General features: G+C 47.1%; 1 protein-coding gene and 2 long non-coding RNA genes across 4 annotated transcripts in view; 1 reads left to right on the top strand and 2 right to left on the bottom strand.

Moving 5' to 3' along the window:
- Positions 1-8918, bottom strand: part of LOC142828042 (uncharacterized) — a 44671-nt gene extending 35753 nt beyond the window's left edge. The window contains exon 1 of the long non-coding RNA XR_012902965.1: positions 3619-8918. This is a non-coding gene — a long non-coding RNA (uncharacterized LOC142828042). The remainder of the gene's footprint in view (positions 1-3618) is intronic.
- On the top strand, positions 280-11171 carry LOC112546189 (uncharacterized). Its single transcript, XR_003089833.2, has 3 exons — positions 280-598; positions 7473-7541; positions 11088-11171. It is a non-coding gene; the product is annotated as an uncharacterized LOC112546189 (long non-coding RNA).
- Positions 11172-13378: 2207 nt separating this feature from the next.
- On the bottom strand, positions 13379-19000 carry SIX2 (SIX homeobox 2). 2 transcript variants are annotated; one of them, XM_006125472.4, is made up of 2 exons: positions 18435-19000; positions 13379-14693 (listed from the first exon to the last, which is right to left on the bottom strand). In XM_006125472.4, exons 1-2 carry the CDS (start codon positions 18998-19000, stop codon positions 14390-14392), a joined length of 870 nt encoding a protein of 289 aa, XP_006125534.1. In that variant the 3' UTR covers positions 13379-14389. The 2 variants fall into 2 exon arrangements, with proteins under 2 accessions (XP_006125534.1, XP_006125535.1); XM_006125473.4 differs by having other exon boundaries at positions 13383-14693; positions 18441-19000.
- Positions 19001-19631: the final 631 nt, after the last annotated feature.

Here is a 19631-nt window from a genome sequence, read left to right as displayed (position 1 = left end):
ACACACTTACACTAAGCATGCATTGGATGTGCAAGTATATCTGTTTAAGAATGTACAATATTTAGGATAAAGGACAATGCGGCTTTCTGGATTGTGAACTTTAGTTACCAGGCCTCAATTGATCCCCTTCTCCCCACCAGCTTCTTGGAAGGTTTTTCTTTTTTTTTTCTCAGTTGATTCTTTCCGTCATCATTATTATCAGCTTCTGGCTTAGGAGCCCTAGGCATGAATCAAAAATCCACACAGAACAAGAGTTTACAATCCAAGGATGTCTATGTTACAGGGACAAGGCCAGCATTGCTATGGTGACATAGCTACCGCAGCATAATGGTAGTATAGACACTGCCTATGCCAATGGGAGGAGTTTTCCCACTGAAGTAGGAATACCGCCTTCCCAAATGGCATTTAGCAGGAACGTTCTCCCACTGACCTAGCTGCATCTGCACTGGAGGTTTGGTCAATATAGCTACAGCACTCAGGGATATGAAAAATTGACACCTCTGACAGGGCCCTAAGTATAAAACAACAGACAACAGAGGGGTACTGACAGACTGAGGAGGGAATACAAGGGAACAGGGAGACAATATCTGTCATCATGGTATGTACTGATCTGAGCCCACAAGCAGCCTAACCCTTGTGAATTTATTTTTAGGCCTCAAGAGGGGCTGTAAGCTGAGACTGTAACAGGGGTGAAAAGGTTCTGTTGTTCCATTCTTTAAACATTGTTGTTCCTAGCCGGAACCCCAGGATTTGCCACCCACCGATCTGTGCAGGATAAGGGAGAGAGTGAAAGGTGAATCAGGTGTGAAACAAATACACCCTTCACTCTCTGGACAGTTCCTCGGTTTACTCCCTCACGGGACTGAAGTACTTGGTGGGAGCTCTGGGGTGTGCATTACAAGTCATGCTCCTAGGGGTCAATACACCACTTTGGAACTCAGCCACCTCAGCTCTAGGGTGTTTTAAATAAATCCCTAGGTGGGAGAGCACGTTGGCATCTGCTAGCTGCAGAGGTGCAGATGCCCAAGCTTATTTGCCTAACACCTCGGAGGACGGCTCCCGCTGGGCTATAAATGACTCTGCCCAGGAACTAGCTGTTCCTGGGTCCGCCCCGCCTAAGCTCCCTTGCTTGGTGATCCCTTCGGTGCAGGTGCGCTTGGTTTCAGTTGCCAGGCGACTCTGCCAGCGAAGCTCTGCACGGCAGCTGGCCAAGGCTGAGCCAGCAGCCGGCGAGGGTTGTGGCAGGCGGTCCAGAAGCAACCGGTCCCCGCGGAACGGAAACGTGAGCCGAGCATCGGGATGCGCTCTGATCTCCGCAGCTACTGCTAAGGGGATTTCTCACCTAACTGCCAGGCTGGAAATGGACTCAGAGCTCATGCCCTTGGAGGCGGCGGGACTTTGATTTATGCGGGTGTGTTGTGGGGGGTGAAAGCAAGGCTGCAAAGAAATAGGAGGTCGTTTTTCAAGCCAAGCTCTCCGAGTTGCAGTGGGGTTGAGTTACACCAGGCTGTGTAATGGATATTAGCCACAAACTCCTTGAAAAAACGAAGGAGCCTCCTTGCCCGGTCATACCTGTTTTACCCTGAATAGAAACAAATGAAAGTTCCCCCCCTCCTCCCCTTCTCCTGTTGTTGTTAAGAGGGCAGCGAAGCCCCTTTGTTCTCCCTGCAGTCCTGTTACAGGAGAAGGCAGCTATTCTCCAAACCTGCCTCAAATGTGACCTGATCTTTCTGGGAAAGAAAGACTTCGGTGCGCCCCGGGACTAGGCACAATGCAAGGCGAGACAAAGAGCACACAAGCGTTTAACTCCTGAGCAGCCAAGCCATTGCAGCTGGGAGGATCGCCGAGGAGACCTGCAGAACCGAAGCACCAGGTCTAGCTCAGATGCCCTTTCCGGGAGAGGCGGGCAAACCAGAATGGCCGCTTCAAAGCTGGTAGACTCGTCAGGGATCCTTTCCCCACCCTCGACGTGCCCCCTCTAATTAAAGCACCTGTCCTGCTGAGGAACTGGTTTGGATCCGCCGCAGGAATGACCTCACTCCAAGTCAGGGGAAACCAGTTCAAGTGCTTTTTCACTTTGAGGCATGAGGTCCCCTTTTGGACACGGAAAATACATTCTCCAAAACGGCTAGAGACCGTGTAAAGTTACAGCCCCTCGAGCTTCAGCGAAAGTAACGAGGCTCAGAAAAGTGTCACATAGCGCTGCCTGCGGAAATTAGTCCTCTGGACCCAGAGATTCAGGCGATACATCTGTCTTCCAAATGTAGAGAGATGGGGGGAGGAGGGGGAGGTGTGCAACGGACAAGCGAAGCCAGTGCAAAGTCAGAGTAAGATTACTCCCAATCTTTTATTTCAAGTGGAGAAAGGCGTGAACGGGACTCAGTTTCTGCGTTTTCCAAATCTGCTTCCATCCTCCACAAAGAGCCATAGATTGTCCCCAGACTTAGGCAAACTGTTGGGGTTTCCGCGGCTTTAAGAACGGAGCTAATGCTGGAGAGGCACTTGCCACTTTTAAAAGTGCAAACATCCCAGCGCCGAGCAAAACAACCCGGCCCCCGCACGCACATCCCAGCCCGAGGGGCTCTTTCGCGAACTAACGCAGGGCGCCCTGGCAAGTCGATGTTTTCAGGAGCGCGTCCCGCACACCCACCCATCCAAGGGGCAGTCCACGGATGCAAGAGTGTTGGGTTCATTTCGGTCCCCACGGAAACTCTATAACTTATTCCCCTAGCGATATAGGGTCGCCTTTCTGGGCTCGTGTCTGCCCACTGCCACATCCCTAAAGCGCTCCAGACGGAAGGATGCTGGGGATCCTTCCAAACAAGGGTATGCGATCTCCCGGGAATGCTTCTGGAATCTGTCTGTGCAAATAGCAACATAGCACGAATGTTTTGTAAACTCGGTTGGGTCCTAACGCTTCTTTTGAGGACCGAAAAGAAAAAAAAAAGAAAAAACCCCACTGTCTGCAGTCATTTTAATCCATGGTTTTAATTTGCTTCTATTCACTCAGGATTTATCTCTATTTTGTAAAGGAGGCTACTTTTTCATAACTGTTACTTGATACTGATCCATTAAATCTTTCCAGCTGAGAGATTAAATGTCTGATTTGCAACCAGCTGGATTCCTGAAATGGTGTCTTCGCCTTCCTTGATACACGAGCAGACATGGAGCGAAAATGCTTTGCTTTGGCCTAGAAAACTGCAAATCTACCAAAGAGTACTACACGGAGTTCGTCCAATGCCAGGAGTATTCTCCTGCTTTCTACTCACTGCATTATATTTCGTCCTGCAACAAAATGCCTCCAAATGTTAAATGGCAACTCATTCCAGTCCAACGGGAATCAGCAAGGCCAGTTACACGCCGGTATATTTTAGGACTTAGTTTACACTAACAAAGCATGCCATCCTTCCATGTTTAGAGATGCCTCATTTGACACTCCAATAAAATATATCGCAACTATGTTAACAACACTGACATTGTGCCTCCGAAGAATATATAACATGCATCTTGCAAAGGTCAGTTGTTCTTGGATGTATGTTGCAAGAACCTGGGTCTGCTGAAACATTTACTCAAAAGATAAAAAGTCGTCCCCAGTGGCACCTGAAGAGGTTTACTTACTAGTGTGTTGTCTGAATGAGCCAGGCAGGATTGGTCCACGTAGCAAAACTCCCGTTGACCACGGAAGGCCAGGACTTCAGCAAACGAACAGGGCACGCAAGCAAGCACTTTGCTGCAGAGATCCCGGCGTCTCCTTCCTAGGCATTTCTGCACCAGCCATCGCCTAAGGGTCTGCAGATTGTGTCATTTAGTACCAGTATTAGCACAAGAGCCCGCGCCACACGCGTATGTGTGTGTGTAGGGGGGGGGGTTGACTTGGCAGTAACACAATAACAAGGAGAGAAATAACGAGTGAAGGTCTGAGTCTTTCCTTCGGCCTAAAATCCTTGCGGGAGCCCCGTAATCTTTTGTTGTTTTCCTGACCAGGGTCGCTAAATCTACTCCCCCTCCTTGCCTTACCCCTCTGCTAGCGAAGGCAATCTGAGATGCGCAGCCAGGGCCCGTTTGCTTTGGGAGGAACCCTACCAGCATGTCTGCCCTGGACTGAATGGGCTCTCGTGAGTGTATCACTGGGCTGAACAGATGCAGCTGGGCTACTACATGGAGCTTGACAAAAGGTGACGAAGCCCTTCAGCTCAAATGTCACGGAAACTCTTGTGGTAATGCAAGAGCATCCCAGTTGCCCCCACAAGCCTTTCAGCCTGTGTCTTTCCTGTATGGAACTATTCCAGCCCTACTTGACTCTTAACCCAGGTTAGCATCCCATGTGCTGCTCTCCTCCCGGCTGGCCTGGGCAATACAACACAGCGCAACGTGGCCCACAACCTTGCAGCACTGAGAGCCAGAGCATGGATCCGACAGAGGCTTCTGTGCGTGACGCGCAGGAAGAGGATTTTCATAAGCGAGACCCAAACGTGATCCCCAGTGTTTTCTTATGACCCTGGAACTGCGAGAATAGATTTACTCAGCAGAGGCAAATCGAAACGTGCAGTGGAATATTCCAATGCTGTGTCTAAGCTGGAAAGGTTGGGTTTACGTTAATTATGACAGAAGCAGCTATTCGGTGAACATTTAAAAGGGATGTGTATGTACATTGAATAGATTGAAAAAAGCAAATGAGAATATTAATTTGTTTAGAAGAATTACAGGAGTAAATCGAAATACTCAGAAATTTAGTGCAATCTCTGTGTCCCATGAGACTGGTAAAAAATAATATTCCTATCACAGAATAATTGAAAACTGCCATTTTTGGTTTCCTTTACTAAAGTATATGCGAATTATAAGTAAGCGTTGGTTGCCTTTTTCTGCACATTTCTACCCTTGAGATTACATTGATAGATCTATGGGACTAATTAAACTGTAACCCTGACAATTCCCAGTCATTGTCAGAAAAACGGATCTGGGCCCTACATGACCCGAAGCCTGTCTTTGAAAAAAAAAGGGGGATGAGGAAGTCTTGGTTCTAGCTGAATTACTCATCGTACAGCGGTGTTACTTTTTATTAATTAAGTCGAGGGGCTGGGCGCTTCAGAGGTTACTATTTGAAAAGAGTTAAAAAGTAAGTTTTAGAGGGAAATAATAATTCTATGAAATATCCCATAATCTTTTCTGTACATTCTCCACCTTCGAACCAATCAAATTTAACCTCGTCTAAAGCAGACTCGATAGGGTCTCTAAACAGACAATTGAAAAATTCGGATGAAAAGTGAAAACAGTTTACATTAAATAGTTATCTTGTCAAAGTCATAGTATTAATTGGACAGCATGTACACAATTGAATGTTGTGCCCCAGTGAAAGTTACGTAACAGTGTTGTGTGTAGTTGTGTTTTGAAAACACAGTATTCCACTCTGAGTCTAGTCTTCGAAGTATTACCCCTTTCCAACCACTAGCCACAACCTCACTAGCAGAGTGGAATGTATTACTACATGCTGCTGTTTATATATTATTATATTTAACAGCTGTTAGCAGCAAGCGTAACCTGAAGATATCAGGGTGAACAGTGAAAATAACTTGTTTGTTCATAGCCGTGGGGAGCGCTTAGAAACAATGCGCTCTGCTAAAATGCCCCCAGTATTGTTTTCTGAATCCCACCAAGCTTGGAGTGCTGAGTCTGGTTTGGGTTTTGTTTTGATTATTTTAGCTTCACGTTTCGGTGTAAGTAAATGTGGACTAATGCTGTCCCCTCCTGACCAGATGTACAGGAAATATCTTGTATTTCATACGTATATACAATGCTCCGTAAATAAATTTTCCACAGCACAGAATTCTGACAGAATGGAAAAGTCCACTTTCCTTGACACACACAAAAATCATCTGCCAAGAAGATTGCACGTATCCGAGAGCATTGGGTAACAATTGGAGGTCCCGTGTGCTAGTTATATCTCTATAACTGTAGCAAACACGGTTTTTAAGTTCAGATGTGCACCGGCACGGACCCTTTTTGTATCCATATGCAGCTCCCTGGGTCTTAGCTGATTATACCAGTAGCAGTGCCTTCGGGGAATATTAAACGGACAATATTCAATCCATCTTTGATCGACCTTCTCATATCTTCCCATTGATCATGTTCCCATTGAAATCTACAGAAGTTTTGTTAGGGGGGAAGGGCGGAATTCTAAGGAGTATAATACAATGTGGGGCCATAGAAATGGAGTTTTGCAACACACAGGAACTACTATGAAATTGTCCCTAGCTGGATTGTTTGTACGTGCCCTTGCATATTCCCTGCCAATAAGCATGTGTTTATTTGACTGTAAACATTAAGGGAACGAAACCTTTCACTTACTACTATTCACGTAACAAAAGCTGAAAGAGCAAAACTTTCCTCCTAACTTTCTCCCCGGCCCCCACCGATGTGCGGGATGGCGGTTTAAAAACCGTCCGATAGATTTAGGAATTCAAAGCCCATGGAAAGTTACGGGGGACTGTGTTCCTAAATCAGTTAGGCGCATTTGAAATCCCATCATAGACAGTGACTGCAACAGGTGGGTTGATTTGCACGTTCACTGTTGATTCTGGGACCATCAAATGCAGCCGGATTACAAATGGCAATTTGTCAATGAGTGAAGCGGCCACTAGTGGCACGCCTCAACCGTCCCTTCACTGCAATTCCCAAGCAGGAATAGCAGTTGGTAGGGCCGAGCCAACGGAGAGGAGTCCTTAAACGTGTGTGTGTTGTGTCAAAGGCTGGGAATCAGGACCCGTGCCTTAGGCACGGCTGTCTGGAACACGCGCCTTTGGAAACTGACTGGGAGCCGATTAGGCGCATGCACAGGGCGCTGTGCCTCAGGCAAACCCCTGCGAGCTTCGGACCACCGGAATGACATTGACAGCCTGGAGAAACCGGTTGTCTTCACACCTGATTGACTGGGATGTAGCCAGCCCCAGCCCATAGGTTTTGTGCTTTCTGGTGACGTGGTCAGATTGTGCATGTTGGAGCAAAGCCTGGTTCCAGATTAAATCGTATTTATGGCCCGCTGTAGTTTTCACCACGGCACCGTATAGTAGGGTGCAGCCGATTCTTGAGCAATGCGCAGCGCAAACGACCGTTTCCTCCGAAAATAGCGTGCATCGGTGCCTGTGGAAACTCCACTCCCTCCCCAGGGCACGGAGTTTCTCGGTGCCACGGCAGGACAAGCAGGTCTCCAAAAGGCGTGTAGGGTTGTACTGCCTGCCTCAGAGATGTATTCCCTGTAGGGCTTCGCTGGGTAACGAGGTTATCAGAAACACATGTGTAATTTCCATCTGCCCAATGACAGACATTCCGCTCTCCCCCCGGAACGCCACCCCTGGTACCTGTCCGTTCAATAGCCGGCTCCGATAGCACCTTGGCTCCCAAGAAGCCTCGCCGCTTCCCTCTAGTCTAGGGTAAGCCTGGCGCTGGTTTTAAAAACACCTCTTGGTTTCTGGCAGGCTCGATCCCCCGCGCCGCGAGTCACGCCGGCCTGAAGTGGGAATTCAGACCGAAGAAGTGGAATCTGGGTGAGTATTGACCCGATGCTTGTCAAGGCAACACCGCAGCTAGCGTTCAATTCCTACCTGTCCTCACCCTGACCAGCTCGAATCAGCAGGGCATTCCCCGGCCGCTCCGAGGGGGTGGGGGGGAGGACACGGCGAATGGAAAGAGGCACTGCCGGTTCTTTATGACTCCAACCTAAAAGCAGATGGTGTATGTCATTCATTGCTAAGGGTCCGCTCCTGTTTTCAGGAACTGCAAAGGCAAAGCTCCCGTGGACTTCAATGGGAACAATATGGACCCTCTAGCAACACAAAGCGTTTCATCGTGTATTACTATATTTTTAAAAATCCTTTGATTCGAACGCCTTTGATTTATTTTTAACAGACAAATCATTCGTGATCAGCACAGACGCTCTAAACCACATGTGCTGCCCAATATAAATACAAACTTTTCCACGTCTGGGTCTACACCGCCGCAGACAATCCCCCTGCCTCCCCAACCTGCTCAGCTTGCACGGACCATACCGTTGCTCTGAGCGATGCCCCGAAATTGGTTTCCTATGCCATAGCCGCGCTCTGTTGTAGTGAAGGCAAGAGACTGAGATTATATTAGAGACTGCAGGAACCTATATGTGTTTCCAGTTTTCCGACGCAAGTCTGGTTCCTTTATACCGTGTGCCTCGCACAGATATTTCTATCATTTTAAAGTACTGCCACTCCAGTTCTTTAATATTCCTTATTATGGATAGGTTATGGCTTCCTTTCTAACAAAGCTCCAAGGCAAAATAAATAAATAAATAAGTCTGGGGTGGGGGAAATAAGATTCATCTGAAATATCCCTTAGGAAATACGCCAGGCACGACATTTTTCTCGGAAATATTATTTCTCTCTCTAGATTACATTGCAAATTTGCAAAATGACTCAATGTATACTCTGTAAAACTCAGCAAAAGAAGCTTTCGTAGATTATACTTAATTTTGTTCCCCCAAAAGTTTTAAAGGGTCTCCGTGTTTATTATGTAACTGGAATTGTGCAATCTGAAGCAATTGAAACAGATGAGCCCCTTGAATTCACGTAAATAATCAGGAGATTCAGCAAATATTAGTACATTTCTTCTTGACATACTAGCCAGTCAGTAGCTAATCAATGGAACTACTAGCCCGAAAACCCTGCCTGTGGCATAAATAAAGTGGCAGGAACAGGCAGACTGTTCGTCTCCAGACAGCTTGGTTTTGCTCTGCTAAAGTCCATTAATATTATGTCTACACAACTCGAAACCACTTTTGCATAGTCCCTTCAGTGTTAATTTAGGTATTAAATGTGTAAAGCAAGAGAGCTACTGACATTTCTTTTGCAATGACCTCTAAAATAACACTCAAAAAGCTAGCTGGCAAATAGTAAAACGAGGGTTTATCAGCAGAGAAAACAGTCTGTATGTCTGTGGTGCGAGGATTATTTTAAAAGCACTCTTATTGGCATGCAGTAGACTCACTTGAGGACTATAAGCACAGGGCTAATCATTTCATTTGGTAGCAGTTCATTTCGAGGCAAAAACATATATACAATTGTGTGTGTGTGTGTGTGTGTGTTGTGGTCATGCAATTACAGGCGAGCACTATGTAAGGGAGGTGTCTTTGCACTGTGTATCTCTGAGGTTATTTCAGGGTAGCTGCATTGCTGACTTCCAGAGCTGAGTTCAGGTTGTCTGACCAGGATAGGCAATAGAGAGGTAGCCGTGTTAGTCTGATCTTGCTAAAACAAAAGGAAAAACTATGTAGCACTTTAAAGACTGACAAGATGGTTTAATAGACGATGAGCTTTCGTGGGGAAGTGGGTCTGGCCCAGGATACGCAAAGGCTGTGACTACACTAGAGTTCACTTTTTGGTAACCGGCATTTCCGCACACTGCTCAAGTGCTAAAACAGGCTACCAGGCTAGCCCTGCTCGGAAGTCAACAAGCCCAGGTGTGCTCTCAGTGCCACCCAAGGAGCACCTCGGAGGGGAGAGGGGGAAGAACAATTGCTTTTTAGCTGTCCGAAGCGGCACGGGGGCTGGCCCCGGTGAAATTTCACTGAAATAACTGTGTGGAAACCAGGGGAAGTTTTGCCTGTGTAAAACGTACAGGATCGGCACCCCAGTGTTTATTTACCAGCCGAAACCTATGCCGTTAGCTGGCGAGCAAATGTTTCTGATGGGATATGCCCAGTGTAACACAAAGCTCCTGAATCTTACCTAATCTGGTTAAAACCAAGGATTAGTCACGTCATTTTCTACATATTAATCTGTTGCAAAACTTTTTTTGTGTGGAAAGTCTGGGGATTTGAACTAATTTGGAAAACATAATTACTAAAGGCAAGTGCAGTCTGCTAGAGTAAGTTTTAACATGTAGGGATTTTCAGGTTGCATCATATAACGAAGATAAAGGCAAAGCCATAATTTACATAACTCTGTCATCCGTCCCCTTGCTTCTCTGTCCTTCTCTTGGCTGTAGGCTGAGTGTGTCCCTACTGAGAGATTGACCTTCAGCTTCTTTCAGCTCACTGTAACTGAACTGACTGGCTCGCTCTCCCGTCCCTTCTCCATCCTGCATATTCATATTGCCTCCACCACCCACAGTAGTCTTCATTGCCTCTGCATCTCAAAGGGCTTCTTTCACCCTATTATCCGCTTGACGCTTATTTCCTTCCCCTTGACTCTTATTATTACTTTCCTCTGGACAATTTTGCCCCCTCTGTGCAACATGACCTTTTATTAACCACCTAAATCCTGTCCTTGTTTCCTACTAGTCTCTTAAGTTCCTCTCATAGCCCTACTCCCCCCCCCCCCACCCGTTGTTCTATAAAGGGCAAAGTGAGGGGGTCTTATTTTCAGCTTCGACACTGTGCTTTAATAACCCAGGTGTTTTTTCTTCGTTGATCTCACACTAGTTTCTATCGCTACGTACAACGAAGTTAATTAATAGTTGACACTCATGAGTTTATTAGTTTAGATAACTTCGGGAAACACCAACTTCAGTCTTTACAAAAGGTTTCTGTTAAAAAGATTAAATAAAACGTACAGCTAAAAGTATGGCTCCGCATAAGACGAAAATATAGATGACACGATGGTGCTTAGCACACATGCATACAAATCCACTTGTTCACATGAGCTCTGCAGTTGAAAAACAAATTGCCTGGCGCAGTATATTAACACAAAGAGCACACATTTGGGGAAAGAGGCCTCAAGAGTGTTTTGTGGGGACAGAAAATATTTTGTTTACCAACAGAATCCAAACAACGCTGAAGTAATTCGATTCATAGAACTGATGAAGAGGCGTTTGCTTTAGGATTTGATCCAACTTCCAGTCTCCCACTGAAATCAATAACATGACTTTCATTGACAAGGCCCTAACAGAAAAGTACTTGTAGGATACCTGCACACACATGGATCAATTAGTGTTGTTCAAGAATAGCTTAGGCGCGGACATTATACAGACAAAACTCTCCCCAAATTCAGTTGATTGAAATTTCAGTACCCTTGAAACCTGGATGCAATCTTTGCTGATCGATACATATTTTTTCCCTCCCCTAGAGTGTTCCTGGCTTATTTGTCAAAACTCATGAGAAATGCATTTTAGCAGAGATACAAAAAGAAAACAAAACTTTGCAATCGTTCGTATTTTTGTAATGGCCCGCCTACTACATCAAAGCGGAAGATCTGCTCCAGGAATGACTGGGTGAAATTCTGGGCAAGAAGGTCAGACTAAATTGTTACAGTTATGACTTTTGGCATTAAAATCTATTAAATATTGAGTGCTTATTAAACTCTCTTTTATCTTTCGCTAAACCTGGTATGAGTAGCGCAATTCTAATTCCCTCTTGTTCTTAAAAGGTATCTGACTTGACGCTGACATGGTTTGCTGGTGGTATCAGTCAGAGGTAGACGTTTCCAAAATGACGTTTGCAGTCAAATTATGGTGTAATATACAAAAGCCCTAAAGAACTAACTTCCGTTTGTAGTGCTGCTTTCAACTGCTTGCCTGTTTGCGTGACCCATGATCATCTTTAGCTCCCACGTTCATCAGATGAAGTGGGTTTTGCTCACGAAAGCTCATGACTCTACCTATCTATATCCACACACACACACACACACACACACAGAGAGAGAGCGAGAGAGAGAGAGAGAGTCTCTAAGGTGCCACCGGACTACTAGGCTTTTTTTTTTTTAGCTCCCCTGTGTTTCTGTCGGTGTCACTGGGATACCGCAAACGAGAGAAACACAGTTCAATGCCGCGGTCCAGTGCAGACGCCTTCGGTTCGTGCCTGTAGTGTGGCGCCCGCTGCCAGGTGTGGGCAGCTTGAGCACTGGCCTGGCAGGACTCGCTGGAGTCGGGCGCTGCGATGTGCGCAAGAGACTCGTAAATACGGACTCGCTCCATTTCTACCACGAGGCCGACCCCGCGCCAGGGCTGGAAGGGAGGAGAGAGGCGTGTAGCACGGCTAGAGAGCCGACTGGCAGAGGGGTGGGGACAGGAGGCCATGTGGGCTCCCGAGCCAAGTAACTGACGCCAGGTAGAAATGATTTGGATTCTTCTCGCCTCTCGGGTAATGAACCTTCCCTGCCTGTGGCCCGGAGAGGTGAGCGGGCCCTTCCTGCGCCTTTGAGAACCTCGGCTAGTTCTCCGCCTCCAGAGACTCCCCCCTCCCGCGTCTGCTTCTCTGCCTCCCACTGAGTCCAGGGCCCGTCTATTCTGAGTTCCGCCTTGCCCAGATCCTCACCCGACCTCTCCTTACGCCCTGTTCTTTCCTTCCCCTTCCCCCGCCTCCTACCAGCCCTGTAACCCAAGTCCCCTCGCACCCGCCCGCCCCGCAGCCTCTGCGCGCCTCGCCAAGGGCTGGGAAATGCAGCGCACTAAGCAAAAAAGACTTGAAAAAGAGATTGTGTGTTAGTGTGTATATGCGTGTGTTAGTGTACGTGTGTGTTACTGTTATTGTGCGTGCGTGTTAAAGTCTGTGTGTTACTGTTTATGCATGTGTGTTAGTGTGAATGTGTGTGATGGTGTGTGCGTGTTAGTGTGCGTGCCTGTGTTAGTGTGTATATGCATGAGTGTGTGTGATGGTATGCGTGTTAGTGTGTGTGTGTGTGTTGTGCGGGGTCTGTTGATACGCCAACTTCAGAACCAAGCGGAGTGGGATGCTTCTGGCCAAGGGCCGGGTCGGCCCCAGACGCCTTATACAGGCAAAGCTGCGGCGGGATCTGTGGGGAGTGGTGCCTGTGCAGGCCCATAGGAAGGCGCAGAGGATGCTAGCGGTTGTGGCCTCCCTGCTTCCTCCACGCTGGACACACTGCCCTGCAGGAAACCCCCACCAAATCTCCCTCTTGGAGTATTAGAGTGAATCGAGGAGCCTCGGCTACCCTATAGCGATCAGATGTTGCTCTACCCCAAGATTTAAATCGACTCCTTCACTTTGGCTCCTCGGCTAAACTCCCGTAGAAGGGGGGGGGGGGCTATTCACAGACCCTTCTCTGCTCATGGAGAAAGGATCAGGAATCAGACAAGACGTACACATTGCGCCCCGGTTACAAAGAAAGGTCCCGTCACAGAATTGCAACTAACAATTACTACGCAGCTTTTTCAGGCTTTGAGCCTCCAGATTTTTCGTCAAAACAGTGTCACACCGAGACCCAACACTATGGTCTTCCTTTCAGAGCTATGGGAATCGGGGATGCGCCTTAAACTCCCCCGCTTTTAATGTTTCAGGGAGGCACCTTTCTCTTTGATTAAAGAAAATTTGTCCAATGGCAAATAGTTTAATCGTATCACAAACCCCAACACTAAAAAAAGCAAAGTTCCTCTACTAGTTCGGCTAATATGAGAACAGGCTCAGGCTCAGGCACAGAGTTGGGGTTGGAAGGAGCCGTGATGGGCGGAGTACAGTGAGCTAGACTGCAGCACTAAAACTGTGCGATTGGCTCCAGTCGGCGTTTTACAGGTTGGGGCAAAACAAAAGCAGCCACGATGCAAATTATGTACTGCACACGGGGTTCGATTTCTAAATTTTATTATAAAATAAAAGCAGAAATATTTTCCGAAGGACGTATTCACATAATATAAACAATGAACAAAATTAAAGTCGACTGACTCGCGGTTGATACTGTCGTTTAGGTCTAAAAATGAGCAGCAACTTTTTATAGGGCCCGGCCCATCTTTGCCCCCGTTTGAAGTCGATGGGAGAATTTTGACATTGACTTCAGCTGGGTGAGGATCGGGCCATTAGTTTCTTTCCCACCCAAGAAATGGCGAAAGCACAACACTGACAAGCGAAAGAAGCTGGCTCTCTGCGTAGCGTCAGCTACAAGCAGGTTACAGAGTCTACCTAGACTAGGGCGTCTGTTGCTGCTATAACTTGACTAAACCAGTTGTGTTCTTAGCAGCAATTGTACATTGTACACCTGACATGGATATATAACTACAATAAGGTAACGGGAGCGATGGGTGTTTTCCAAAGGGGCATGTAAACAGCAACCTTACGCTCCGCCACAATAAAATGTGTCAGCATACACAGACAAGCCTGCTCTATTACAATTCCAAGAGGCTGGTGAAGTTAAGGGTGGGAAAAAATAGCTGCTACATAGAACCATAATAGCATTATGCTTAAATCACAAGTCCCATCCAACAGACCATATGTCTGAAACCAGCTTTGCACAACCCTTAAGACTTTGTCACAACAGAACTGCGGACAGTCTAGTACATTACCTTCCAACAGCTACAGCCAGCCAGCCATCCAAAGAGGGGCAACAGATCCACTAATGAATGTGTCATCACTTTAAAAGTTTCAAATGAGATTAGAAATAAAACGAGGGGGTGTGATGAGGGGAGCGTGTAAATAGTTTTAGGAGCCAAGATCGACCAAGTTGGAGGACATGGGGTTGAGAATGGAGTCCTGCAAACTATGATGGTGCATAGGGTCCGCACTGGGTACTGGAATGGCGCTAGGACCTTGGGGGTGACCCAAGCCATGGAGCGGCTGTAGGCCTGGGTTCGAGTTGAGCAGTAAAGCTGGGCTGGAGGAAGTGTGATCAGGGGTCCCTGACGGCGTCTTCTCGTCTTCTGAGCTGCCCAAAACTGTCTTATTCCCGTTCATTGATGCTGAGAGCGGATTGTGGCTGTTGGAGTTGGAATTCTCGTTGTTTTCCCTATAGGAAATATAAAAGGGAGGGAGATCTTAGCGTGGAGTGAACACAGCACTGGTCACACTGGAGTTAGCCAGGCAGCTGCAGGGACTGCAGGATGTGGGCTCGCTCCCAGGGAAGATAACTGGAGAGAGAGAAACACAGCGCGTTTACAAACTCTGCAAACCTCAAAGGCCTGTTCCGCTTTCACAAAGCTCTAAAGGGCTGCAGAGCTTGTAAACAGAGTTTTCCACTAGCCCCATAGAACGTGTCACTTTGACAAAACCTCATTTTCTCCATCCATCTTCTGCAAAATGTTTGCATAACTTTGGGAGCGACGGGACAAGGAAAGAAAATACAGGGCATTTCACTTTAAAATCACTTTTGGAAACACTACTTATACAAGCAGAATTTTATCCACGCCTTCTCCTGGAGAGGCAAAACATATTCAAATTATGTCATTAATCCACGCAGATCGGCCCGAAAGGGTTGGGTCATCTGGATAAGTTCTGGTTTTGATAAAATTACTCGACACCTCAACTACATTTTTCTTTTTTCCCCTCTGTAAGTTTAAACCAGAAAAAGTATCCTAGTATGTAAAAGAAGGCAAGCGACCAGAATGAACGTGCTTATTTCCTGAGTCCTATAAGGAAATACCCCTGTACTTATATTCCTCTTTTTCTTCTATTGGCCGAAATTAAAGTAATGAGAACGCAAATACACTGACACGTAATGGGAGCCAAATTTCGCTCTTCTTAGCCACAAGAATAGTCTCTTTATAAGAGACACAACATTATATGTGTGTGTGTGTGTGTGTGTGTGTGTGACATGCGTGTTGTTTGTGTTTGCCTGTCTCTCCGTGCCTGAGTGTGTATGTATGCATGTATATATACATACCCACGCTCAGACACGGAGACAGGAAAACACAAACACCTATCTCACATATGTATATGAGAGAAAGAGAATGGCTAGAATCTTCAAGCCCGTGACAATAGTGAACACTGGAATGTTGATTTTCATGGCTTTGAAAGACTTGTGTTTCTTACTTGGCAAGTTAGATACACGGGGGAAAGGCCCCTGTAGGCTATGTACAGCTCTCTGGTACAGCCTTGTATTTATACTTAACGGTTATGTATGGCAAAGGGTCCAAATCTTTCAGGTTTTACTCGGTAGAAGTTAAAGGACTTCCTTCAATGTGAGCTAATCTCACGGCTGGACACCTACTACCAACATAACAAAATTAGAAAAGAAAGCTCTGTTTGAAGAAGTTGCTTGACAGAATGGCAGTTCCATGAAAGGGCTGTTTTCCGACGCCTAGAGTGTAATGTTAGGTTGAGTGTATTTTTCTATGTCAAAAAACTTATTTGTCTCTGGGGAGCTTTAAAATTTGATTCCTCAGAAATGAAAGGAGTAAATGTAACATTCATTTCCTTTGGATATTTGAAGGTGAGTCCCTCCTATCAGCAATGAAAGGATTTCTGACATCTCGTAAAAGCAACACTTTACGGGGATTTGAAAGAAAATTAAAGGACTAGCACGTTTGGGGGAAATGTACGGAGCAAATCTGTACAGAATCCAAACCTTATTGAATATCACAGCTAAGCCTAAATCTAATCAGCTATATGGGACGCTTAACATTTCCTAAGCACATTTAACATAGACTAAAAATGAAGGCACTTTAGAGCCATGCCGCGAATGACTTGCAACTGCTTTTCAAGACTTTTAATTACCAACACCGCCAAAATGATCAAATCCTTATGGGCTCGCGATTTCCAATGTAGTGTACACAACATGCAGCCATAGATAGTGTGAATTTGGAATCCTACATTTCGCTCCCTAATAGGCTTCCTATAGTGCATAGGAACTATGGGGGGAACATCCCAACAATAGCCCCCTCCCTTCCCCGCACATTTTAACCGCTATCCCGAGATCAACAGTTTTCTTCTCTTCATCTGATACAGAAAATGTCACTTATTTACAGTACCAGAAAACCCTGTGCCTGGCGGGGCATCCATTTGTGTAGTGATGCCAATTGCATTTTCATTAACAAGGTATGCGATTTCCCCAATAAAACTTATGTCCAAGTTTCCTGCTCTCAGCCTGTACCTGGTAGTAGGGACAATTTCACCAGTCGCGGTGTAGTTTACGGCGTAGAGACCAAATTCTAGCCTCCATTACCCCAGAAGTCAGATGGCGCGGGGACAAATGAAAAACGAACGTGTCAATAAGCGCAGATTTTTCCCGACAGAGGTGCAAAGCCCTACAAAGTGTTATAGTGCGGCATTTCGCAAGAACAACAAAGAGGCCATTCTCTTTTGCTTCTAAGAAGTCCATTTGGGGGACACTTTTTAAAACACGTTTGGCTCTGCGTCTAACGGTAAAGCGTGCCGAGTCAAAGGTACAGCCTTCGGACTGCACAGAACGTGTCAAAGATTGTAGCCCTTCCTTCCAAAAGCAAACACAAAGGACGAGTTCAGAAGGAGCCCGGCGTCATAATGTAAGTTAATCTTTGCTAACACACGAGAAAAAAAATGGTATTTAAACCCCCCAAAAACCCCGCACAGAGGAAACCTTTGGGTTTGCACGCAGAGTGCGTTTGGCAGGGTGTTGACTGCATAGATCCATACCAATGCCAAGGCCTACGGCGTGAGATCGAAACCTTTCGAGGATTCCTTCTGGCATTTTCCCGGCTGGAGTACATCCCTCACAGTACTTCCACAGACTATCTTTACAATAGGGTACCGTGTGAAATATGGGCGTTGGAAATGAACATACGGGTGGAAAAGCAGCCAACACTGGGCTGGACTATAGAGAGTTTTCAGCCGTATTTGTCCCCATTCCGCCTCATTAAAAGCTTCCCCTCTATCTGAACCTGGTTCACGTGGATCCACCGCCAGACGCAGTTCCTTTAGAACTTCAAGAGCATTCACATTTGCCGAATACACCAGGCTCCGGTCACTGGCGGTGAACAGGGGCTGGTAACGAATGCTCCTGCTGATCACCAGTTAAAAATATCTTACATTAGAGCGTTAAAATAACTGTAGCGTAAAAGACATAAAATCCTACGTAAAAATATGCTGGTTAAAACAAGCTGTTCCACCACTGACCGCTACTTGAATTAACTGGAGTTAATTTCATAGGAAATAGTATCTCCACGGGGGTGGGGGAAATACATTCTGATCTGTATTGGTGAACTTATGTATTTTAACTTGCCTTGTATTCTTCGCTAACTAGGTGTAATGGGTCCCACTCTCCCTTATTCTGTTTTCCATCTTACCCCCTTTAAAATCCTGGAAAGCGGGCCACTGAAAGCACATTATCAACTTATTTTTGTGGGCGTCAAAAAACCAGGGATACGGAGTATAAATGCGGTGAACGATTGCACCACATCAAACCTCCCTGGCTGCTTGGTTTGCGGCGACAAACCCACACCGAAGGAACACGAAGTGGAAAGGAGCCCATCACAAACAGGCAGCCTTTGCAGCAGGGAATCTAGGGCCCCGCGATGGTTAAGGGCAGCGGTGAGCAGGGTTTTCCAGCTCAGACCCACCCTTTTCAGGACGTGCGAAAATCAGAACTCAGAAGCGGCCCAAGGCAAGGACCCAAGCCGGGCGGGCTAGGGGGAAAGAAATGCAAAATCTCGCAGCGCCTTTGCTGGGAGGTTTTGCCTGTGCACAGCCTACGGGCTGCGAAGGGGCTGGGCCCAAGGGGAGCGAGCCAGGCACCGTGGGACAGCAGATAGCCGTGCGAGAAGGGGGTACTTACTCGTACCTTTCCTTGGCCTCAGCAGCACGGTCGCGTTGCCTCCGGTTTTTAAACCAGTTGCTGACTTGAGTGGTGGTGAGCCCGGTAGCCTCGGCCAGCTCCCTCTTCTCCCGAGGGGAGGGGTAGGGGTTGTGCGCGTACCATTCCCGCAGCACGCTCCGGCTCTTCTCCTTAAAGCAGTAGCTGGTCTCCTCGCCGTCCCAGATAGAGCGGGGCAGGGGGAACTTTCTGCGGACCCGGTACTTGCCCACTGCCCCTAGGGGTCGCCCCCGCAGCTTCTCCGCCTCGATGTAGTGCGCCTTGAGCCAGAGCTGCTGGAGCTTGGGGTGGTTGTGAGCGGAGAACTGGTGGCTCTCCAGGATCTTGTAGAGTTCGCGGAAGTTGCCCCGGTGGAAAGCCACCACTGCCTTGGCCTTGAGGACGCTCTCGTTCTTATGGAGGTGCTCGCAGGCAGGTAGGGACCAGAGGAACCGCCCCAGCCTTTCTATATTGCCCCCCTGCTGGAGCACTTCGCAGACGCAGGCCACTTGCTCTTGGGTGAATCCAAAAGTGGGGAGCATCGACATGGTGGCCGTTCCCCCTCCCCGCTCTAAATCATCGGACGTGCGCAAAGCAGCCACATAGAAAGGCACAGAAAGAGAGAAGCACCAATCATGGATGTAACCCCAACCGAGCGGCTACTTACGCTCCGGCACAAGTCACAACTCAGCTCTCAAGTCGGCAGCCATCGGGAGCCGAGAGTGAAAAGGATCAAAGGCGGAGACCGAACGCGAAAACTTTTTTGTAAGTCCAAGTTCGGAGAGTAACTTTTTTGTGCTTCTATTGTCTGGTGTCAGCAGCGCTCACAGCGGTGGTGTCTTTCCTCTCCCACCCCCACCCTCCTCCGCTGGGATCGCCCTTTTCTCGCCCCCCCCCCTCACTCTAGGATTCAACATAATATAGTGGTTAAGTCCTGCTCCCCCTCTTCTCTCTCCTTTCTCTCCTCCTCTTCTCTCTGTTTTTTTTTTAAATAATATTATTCTAAGCTGGCATGAAAAGTGATTATCCGCGCTCTGATTGGTCCAGTTATCTGACCCGGGGACTGCCAGGAGAAGACAATAGTTTTAGTCAAATTATTTGCCATAGTGACGCTGTCAATCAGGGGTAACCTGATCTGTTTTGAGGTGGCTCCCCGGCTGGGTTGACAGATTGCTCTGA

This window comes from Pelodiscus sinensis, chromosome 3, assembly GCF_049634645.1.
Source record: "Pelodiscus sinensis isolate JC-2024 chromosome 3, ASM4963464v1, whole genome shotgun sequence".
NCBI lineage: Eukaryota > Metazoa > Chordata > Testudines > Trionychidae > Pelodiscus > Pelodiscus sinensis.
This window is presented reverse-complemented; position numbering and strand designations above follow the sequence as displayed.